Genomic DNA, 9857 nt, shown 5'->3' with positions numbered 1-9857 from the left:
GCATTATTTACCATAGCTAAGATATGGAACCAACCCAGATGCCCCTCAGTAGATGAATGGATCAAGAAAATGTGGTATATATACACAATGGAATTCCAGTGAAATTTCTACAGGTCTTACTTCATACCAAATGTGATACATCCCAGGAGATAGAATAATAAATGAATTCCAATACATTGTTTCCAGTGAGGTACAATTTATAAAGCTTCCTGAGATAAAAATAAGAGATTCTGTAACTTATGACATTTTGTTGTTCTGGGAGAACACTAGAGATTTTGCAACTTATGACATTTGTGGATTTCTAGGATGTCACATTTGTCATTATTTTCATAGTTTTGTGGAGGGCAGAAAAGACAACAACAAAATACATCTTATTAGGCCATTCTCAGTTATTTTCTGAGAATGTGACATTCAGAGGGCACTAGATAAAACCTGCACATTTGTTCCTGTTCATTCTGGAATTGTCCCTATGGAAAATACAGGATTTGCAGGCCATACCATTCAACCTTTTGTGAAATTGGAAAACACATATATCCCGGTTTTGTAAAAATAAGTAATAATGTTTCCCCAAATGTATTAAAATGTATTATTCTGTAACATGTTTCTAAAGAATCAGGTGTTTTTATTGTTATGTTAATTCTGTTATTTTCTTTATTAACTTATTGCTAGTCTTTGAATAAAATTGCATGAGAAAAATAAAACAGTCAAATAGACATACATTATATTTCATTTTAAAAATAAGTTTTATAAGTCTAAAATAATATCAAATCTTATTTTCCCCATTTGTTTTTTGTTTAGAATACACTTTATTTAAAAATATTAAAATATTTCTAAGAAACATGGACATTGAGGAGAAACCAATCCCAGAGAATAGTGATTGAAAAGAACTGATTACATTCAGCTGTAATGAGTTACTTTTGTTAATCTTAGTTCCTTTAATATTTGTTTCCCCCTCAAAGGAATTGGTTACCTTTTCTCTTTGTCTAGTAAGATGATCCTAGACATAGGCTAGTTATTGCAAATAAAGTAACCATGGAACCTATGTTTCTTAGGAGCTGGCTTACTTCACTTGATATAATTTTTTTCCAAGTCTTTCCATTTCCTGACAAATGGGGCAATGTCATTCGTTCTGATGGAGGCATTGAATTCCATTGTGTGTGTGTGTGTGTGTGTGTGTGTGTATATATATCACATTTTCCTGATCCATTCATCTACTGAAGGGCATCTGGGTTGGTTCCATATCTTAGCTATGGTGAATAATGCTGCAATAAATATAATTGTGCTGGTAGCTTTAGTATGGCCTTGTTTGTGATCGTTGGGGTAAATGCCCAAAAGTGGTCATAGGGGAGCTCTATGTGGAGTCTTTTGAGGAACCTCCATACTGCTTTCTAAAGTGGTTGAACAAGTTTACACTCCCACCAACAATGCAGTAGGGTTCCCTTTTGGCCACATCCTCTCTAGCATTTGTTATTATTAGATTTCATATAAGATGATGCTAAGCAAAATGAACCCTAAGATAGGGACACAAGAGGTTTTTTTATCTTTGTTGCTGTTGTTTTTAATGTACTTATAATGTACTATGTGATATTTTTGTTTCTTTTGTATGTTCTTCCCCCATGGTATAACCCCTGTTGTCACTGTATTTGATACTGTGCCCTGCATCTCATATATTCATTCTTCTAATTTGAGGAGGGGAAAGGAAATAACAAAATGCTGAAACAAGGATACAGGTTGACCCATTGTAACAAAGAAATGTACAAGATAATATGTTAAAAACGAGCTTTACAACTTTGTGGAGGGTGGGAGAAGTGGGGCAAGTGGGGAGGGAATGGATGGTAGGGGAAAAACAAAGGAGGGGGTAACAATGCTTGATAGGAAATGGACTCATTACCTTACTCATGTAAATGCAACCCCTATATACAGTATATTTGCAATAAAACTATATACTATAAAAAGTAAGCCAGGCCCAAAGAAACATAGGTCCCATGGTTTCTCTTATTTACAAAAACTAGTATATATCTGAGTCAAGCAGAAAAGGTCAGATAAGATGATGTTAAGCAAAATGATCCCCAAGATAACGACACAAGTGGTTTTTTCTTTCTTGCTACTGTTTCTAACATATTCATAAGATACCACATGATTTTTTGTTGCTTTGTATGTCCTTTCCCATGGTATAACCTTTGTTTTCACTGTATTTGATGTTGGTATAATTTGGGGAACAGAAGAGAAAAAACAAATTGTTTACATAGGGATACAGGTGGACCCATTGCAACAATGAGATGTACAAGACACTATGTCGAAAAAACGAACTTTACAATTTAAGCGAGGGGTGGGGGGTGTAGTTGTGGAGGTGGGAGGGAAGGGATAGTAGGGGAAAAAACAAATTAGGAGGCAGTAATGCTTGATAAGAAATATACTCATGACCTTGCTCGTGTGATTGTAACCCCTCTGTACACTATTTTCACAATAAAAAAAACTTAGTTTTTAAAAAGGGAATTGATTTCCAATACTTCCTATCATTATTCCTAGGTCTCTTTTTTTGGGATAAAGGCCTCTTCCTCTGGGACACCTTCCTTGGTCACTTCTTCTATCTTCCATCTTCATCCAGGCTACTATGACTCTTTTTCTGTTGTCAAGGTGATGTACAGAGGGGTTACATAAGTTAGGTAATAAATACATTTCTTGTCAAACTTGTAACCCTTCCCTCATTTCCGCCTACTTTCCCTCTCCCCCAACCCCCCCCCAAGTTGTACAGATCATTTCCTACATATTATCTTGTGTATGTTGCTGTGACATTGGTTCCCCTTTGTCCCCTCACCATTTTTTTGTTCCCCTTCAATTTCCCAATTCACATAAAACTATATACAATACCAGGGGTCCATAATCAAATGCAGTGACAATGGGGGATATACTTTATGGGGAAGGACATACAAAGGAAACAAAACTCAAATGGAACAACTTGGGGAAAAAATCATATTAAGTGAAGTAAGCCAAACCTAATGAAACATAGGTCCCATGGTTTCCCTTAGTTGCAATAATTAGTGTATGTCTAAAAAGCAGAAAGCTATTGAGCAGAATAGCTCAATAGCAATTGTATAAGATGACACTAAGCAAAATGAACTCTAAGATATGGAAATAAGAGGTTTTCTTTGTTGTTGTTTTTTTTAATGTACTATTATACTTATTGATAGTCTTCTCTGTGGAAAAGCTTTGTGAATCTAATGCCTCTACCATCTAATTTCTTCATTGTCAGGCATGCTATATTTTCATTCATGTAATATTATCATTAGTATTTGTACTTGTTTGCTTATATGCATAACACACTTTTATTTTAAAATTTAACTTAGTTATTTAATTTAATCTAAATTTAATTTAGATATTCAACCAATTTTAATCAAAATAAGTAGTTATAATAGAGCCTAGTAAAGGTAGTAAAATAATCTTCAAGGATTGGGTCATGAGATGGCTTTTCTAGGCAGAGAGCAAGGCTTCAACTCATATCTTCATGTCTCTTTTGGTCCTTGAAGTCCATGTTTCCTTCACCTATACCCTTTGGTCACAAGACCAGTCCTGTGAGCTTCCTTCTTACTTTCCAAATGACTTAGAAGCTGGAAAAATAAAGAATCCATATTGAAATAGTTTCATGGAAAAATATGTATTCTACTAGTATTACAGAGATTCTTTTTTTTGGGGGGGGGTTCCGGGCATTGTGTCTGAACTCTGGGCCTGGGCCCTGTCCCTCAGCCCTTCAGCTCAAGGCTAACACTCAGGTGAGCCACAACACCACTTCTACTTTTTTCTTTTGTGGTGCTAAGGAATCAAACCCAGGGCCTCAGGCATGCAAGGCAAGCACTCTACCACTGAGCCACCTTCCCAGCTCCTATAGAGATTCTTAATAAATTAAATCATCCTTATTGTTTTAAATTTTATATAGTTATCAAAATATGTACATTAATTTATAGCTATGTTTTATTTAGCTCTTAAGATTTTAATTATGAATTCATCCTCCTGTTCATACAGTGTCTTTCTAAAGTTTAATTTTTTTTTTTTTAGCAGTACTGCGGTTTCAACTCAGGGATTTGCATTTACCATTTGACCCGTACCTCCAACCTAAATCTTGGCCAGATTCATAATATCCAAAAAATAAATATACATTTATAGCTTAATACCACTGTGTTCACAGCAATAAATAACTGTGAAAAAGTATTAAATTGTGCCAAGATTTAGAAACAAAGACATTTCCTCATTTGAGTGTTTCACACAGAACTGTAAGTAGATAGGTGATAATGAGATACAAATTACATTGAAGCATGTCAATGGACCTGATGTATAAACACATCTGGTACCTAGAAGTGGTTACCATGATTTATGCTAAGAGAAGGAAGGAAAGAAAGGAGCTGGGGTCTCAATGGTGGGTGAAAAGATGGCAGGTTGGAAGGGATGATGGGTAGGAGAGGCTGTGAGTCAGAGGATTTGATGGACTCAGATGTCCCCTGTGGCTGAGAGTGGGAGATATTGTGAATGAAGTCACGCTATTCATGACTTAATAGAACAGTTCTCTGTCTGCAGCTGATGATCAGCAACAAACCAAACAAAACAACAAAACAAAAAAAAACCCAAACCAAAACAACAACAGAAGTCCAACAAAACTACAAAAAAACATAAGGAGAAAAAGAAATTTTTTAAAAAGAAAAAATAAAGAAGCACTTTCCCATTCTGTCATACATTCAGTTACTTCATAAGCTGAACTCTGATTGTGCAAACTCTCTTAATAGTGTCTTTATGCAAAGGGGATATTTCTTTGTTTGTACTAATACTTCCAATTTCCCTTTTTCACGCCTTTTCTCCCTTGAAGTTTTGGCACTTTATTACTTTGGCTTCATTTCTATTCTGTTCACTTTCATTTCCTGATTTCCTTCTGCTCACCTTACTGTGACTGTTATCTGGGCCCAGTCTTGTTGTCATGTTTCTTACCCACATACCTGCTTTCTGTGCTTCAATCCTGACTTCTGGTCACAATCAGATGTCTCCAGGCACAGGACACTCACTTCTGTTCTTTCTCAGTTGCTCTCAATATCATAAAGGGGAAGAGACCAGAGATGTTTTTGACTATCTGTGGGAGGTGAGAGGCGTGAGTGGGGGGGGGGGATGGGGACAGGGGAGAAGAAGTCAGGGCTGAGTTTGGCTGTGTGCTCATAGACAGCTCCTCTGTTTTAGGTGGCTGCAGACCTCGTGAGGCGCTTACACCTCGAAGCTCATGCAGACAAACTCGTAGCCACCTATAGTGGAGGAACCAAGCGGAAGCTGTCCACAGCCCTGGCCCTGGTTGGGAAACCTGACATTCTTTTATTGGTAAGTAGTGGAAAGACCAGCAATGTGTTAGTGTCTTAAGAGAAGATACACTTTGCATGTGTACCTATACACTTATTTTAAACCATTGCAGTTTTTCTCAGAATTCATTTCAAAACTTGCAAACACTAATGCTATGAACTAATAAATTGTCTGGACTAAGTCAACATTTTTCAACCAGAATGTAAAATATCACTGGAATTTCACACACACACACACACACACACACAATATTTTTCTTTTGGTAGATTCACTTCTATTTGTCAGAATAAAATTTTCTTAAATTTTAACATTAAAATGATATTCAGAGAGGATATTGAAGTATATCTGCAATCTGAAATGCTATATATAATATATGTGTATGTATATATATATATATATATATATATATATATATATGTTGCTTTTATACCTTTTTTATGCCTGCGTGTGTATCATGAAGATGGGCTCAGAGATTGCTGTGTTTTCCCCAAAGGCTCATATACTAAAACCTTTGTCCCTAGACACTGGTTCAAATGGGAGGTTGTAGAATATTTAAGAGTCCTGCTAATGGGAGGTTTTTAGGTTATTGGGGATATCCCTTGAAGTACATAGTAAGGCCCTGGCCCCTTCTTTTGAACTTTTTCTTTTCTTTTCTTTTATGCTTCTTGGCATGAGGTGATATTTTTTTTCTATTACAGCCTCTTGTCATGTTAGGCTGCCTTACTACACTCCCCAAAGCAGTAAGGCCAACCAATCCTAGATTCACACCTCCAAAACTATAAGACAAAAATAAATGTTTTCTCTTCATAAGTTAATTATCTGGGTGACTTATTTCAGTAATGGAAAGTTGATTGACACATGAACACAGGATGACTTTGGGGAAGGAGGAAAGAGTTCCAGCAAAAAGATGGAGCATGGCCAAGAGACAAGGCATGTGTAATCTGTCTAGTAACTGCATCCAATTCCATGTTGCAGGATCAAAACATTAAATGGAGGTGATATAAGAGCCAATACCCTGGCATTCAAAAATAGCTCTAATATATACGATGCCATTAAACAATAAGTAAAGAGCTCCAGTGTTGTGTATGTTTTTTTATTACTAAATTACACCCTAAGGCTGAACCCTGGCAGACAGTCCACAAGTATCAAAATATACAGGGAATAAAGCAGATTATTTTTTTCCATTCTTACTCATCAAATGAAAAGAACATTTCATAGGAGAATTAATGAGGTTTCAGAGGGCCCATGCTGGTAAAATGGATTCTGTCAGTTTTTCTTGTTGTCTATTAAAAACTCAACTGAGTACTTTTACCTGCTCTAACCTTGTAATTGAGAAGCTCAAAGTACAATGCTATTGTGCGTTTTCATATTCTGGCATCTGATAGGCCACATTAGTGCTTATACCATTCTGTAATTTACAAATGACATTATCCTGGGAGGAAGAGGTAGGTCTGCTGAGGGGCTCATAGATATGTGTGTCCATCCCCTCTGTGCTAGCCTCAGTCTTCATGTGGACAAAGAGACTATGTCTTTTCTTCTTTGTATGTCTCTACTCTCAATCTACATGGGTGCTCAGGACTTGATTGGGGTCAGATGGGGACCCCAGGGACTAGGTGGAATTGTTTGAGCTTCTGCAATTCCACAGCATGACTTTGTGTGTTTGTGCCTGATTCTTCTTTGTCTGGAAATGGTTTTGATACTTGTGTCTGTCCTAAGGAACCATTGAAAGTAATAAAAGAAATAATCTACATTAAGCATGTTGCCAATACCTTGTGCATAATAAATCCACAGTAAGTATTTTGACTATGATGATGGTGCTGTTCAAACTCAGAGCAGACACTAAGGTACAAAATAGGAAAATTTGGAATTATACATCTATTCCTCTTCCTGAGAAATACACGATCCCATGTTTTATTCACCTTTTTCAAATAGTACACATGTATCACTTGATTTGCAGAAAAGACCAGGTGTTTATTTTCCTGCACAGCTCTCTGCTTGCCCTACTTCCCTTCCATTTTATCTTTGAGGAAATCTGATGATCCAAAGCTTTTAAGAAAAATGTGGCTTGCACTCTCTGACTACAAAAAAACACAGAAATATATTATACTGTTCAGCAAGATTTCTCTCAAAAGTGTCTCAAATAGGAAGTACTTAGGAGTTTATTGAGAGAGAAAGCTTCAGGTTCCAGGGAATTTCAATTCATTTGCTGTTGCTAAGTAAATGAAGCTGTTTCTTCTCTCATATATCTTACCAGTCTGAAAGTTTATGGAGGGTGAGAATTCATTTAGAAAACATACCAAGGATGGCCTGACCAGATCACCAAGAAAAATTAAGCTGAGGTGAAATAGCTCAACTCATGCCCACCAATTTTATTGAGAATAATTGCATATAAAAATGCATGCATACATACACATAATCCTTTTCTCCAGCTTGTGATGAGATCTCTTAAGATCTACCTCTGGGCAAATTTTAAATATACAATACAGTGTGGTCAGTCCATTTGTGCTATTATAACAGAATATCACAGATCGATCAATTAATAAAGTACAAAATGATTTTTTTTGCTGTTCTAAAGAATGGAAATGCAAGATGAAGGTATTATTGGGTTCAGATGCCTGCTGAAGGTCCTGTCTCTGACTGCAAGTTGGTGCCTTGTGTTGTGCATACGCTAGAAGAGAGAATAAGATTTCACATGGCAGAAGTTACAAGGCACAGTAGGACAAAATTTCTCCATCAATTCCTTTTATAATGGCATACAAATTGTTTGAAAGGTATAGCCTTTACAACTTCAAATAACCTCCCCAAATGCCACAATTCAGTACTTTCCTATGGGGGATAAATTTTCAACATGAACTTTAGATGGGGCAGAAGATTCAAACCATAGAAATGTCTATGCTGCATATCAAATCTGCATAATGAAAATATTCTACCCTTTGACCATCATCTCCCCATTTCCCTCTACATCTGCTAGAACTTTCCATTCTTTGTTTCTTTGTTTGACTCCTTAATTTTCATATAATACTAGTCTCTCTATGTCTGAATTATTTCATTCACTATTGTGTTCTTCAGGTTCATATACATATATATATATTCATAAATATTTGAAAACTATATTGGTTTCTTTTCTTTATTGAATAATATTTCATTATACACATCTTTATACATACAGGTAAAAGTATGTGGTACTTGTCTTTTTGTTCTTGAATTAATTTAATTAATATAATTTTTTCTATGTTCTTCCATCTTGTTATAAATTCTAGGATCTTATACTTTTATTCCTGATAAAGTTACACAGAGTGTATAAACTATGGTTTTTCTACTCTGCTGTTGATTGGCACTGAACTGGATTTCATACATTCACTAAATAAGTGTGCATGTTTGCACTTTTAATGTATTGTTTGTACATATATTTATATCTATGTATTTATATACATTTATTTATATGTATATGTGGTGAAGGTGAGATAGCCAGGTTGTTAGTTTTTTGAAGAACCTCCTTACTTTTTTCTTAACCGCTATACTAATTTGTATCTCCCCATTTTCTTTTCTTTTTTTGTCATTCTTGTGAAGGTCTTGCTTTTGGATTTTTTATTTTTATTTTTTGTATATATTTTTTATTGTAAATATACTGCACAAAGGGGTTACAATTACATGAGTAAGGTAATGAGCACATTTCCTATCAAGCATTATTACCTCCTCCTTTGTTTTTCCCCTTCTATCTCTTCCCTCCTCACTTCCCCAACTCCTTCCTCTCCCCACTTTTCTTTTCATTGGTGCTGATCCTGGCACTTGAATTCAAGGCCTGGGCATTGTCTTTGAACTTTTGTGCTCAAGATTAGTGTTTTGCCACTTGAGCCACAGCTCCATTTCTAGGTATTTTTTTGGTTAATTGGAAATAAGGGTCTTAACCAACTTTCCTGACTGGGCTGGCTTTGAACCAGGATCCTCAGATGTTAGCCTTCTGAGTGCTAGGATTACAGCCATGATCCACTGGTGCCCAGCTCTAATTTGTATTCTAATCCACAGTGTAAAAGTTTGTGTTTTTTCATAAATGCTACATTCTTTGTGTGTGTGCATGTGCATGCATGCATGTATGTGTGTAGTACTGGGGAATGAACTCAAGGCCTATTTGCTAGACAGGTGCTCTACCAGTTGAGTAAAAATATCTCTTGTTGTTTTTGGAGAGTCTTATACCCAGGGTTGGTCTCTGATGATGATGCTTCTACCTGTATCTTCATGTAGCAAGAATCACAAGCATGAGCTACCAATTCTTTTTTCCTACATGTGAGTTCTCTTGACAGTGTCTTATGAATCCTATGTGGATTCTTCACTCTTTTTAAATCTATATTTTTCTTTTTTCTACTTTGGATAATTTTAGGTATCTAGTGTTCAAGTTCACAGGTTTTAAAATTGTAATTGATATAGTTGCTATTAACATAGAGTCATATTTTCCTCCTTAGTCACTAAATTTTCCTGCTGTGGAATTGCTTAAAATTTTTGGTTTTGCAGATCAAGTAAATTTTTTC

General features: G+C 35.9%; 1 protein-coding gene across 1 annotated transcript in view; it reads left to right on the top strand.

Annotated features, from left to right (window-relative positions):
- The window catches only part of Abca13 (ATP-binding cassette, sub-family A (ABC1), member 13), a 394418-nt gene that overhangs the window by 340797 nt on the left and 43764 nt on the right, over positions 1–9857 (top strand). Inside the window, exon 57 of the mRNA XM_013024383.1 lies at positions 5218–5352. Coding sequence (XP_012879837.1) covers positions 5218–5352 — 135 coding nt within the window. The remainder of the gene's footprint in view (positions 1–5217; positions 5353–9857) is intronic.

This window comes from Dipodomys ordii, unplaced genomic scaffold (genome assembly GCF_000151885.1).
Source record: "Dipodomys ordii isolate 6190 unplaced genomic scaffold, Dord_2.0 Scaffold76, whole genome shotgun sequence".
Taxonomy (NCBI): domain Eukaryota; kingdom Metazoa; phylum Chordata; class Mammalia; order Rodentia; family Heteromyidae; genus Dipodomys; species Dipodomys ordii.
This window is presented reverse-complemented; position numbering and strand designations above follow the sequence as displayed.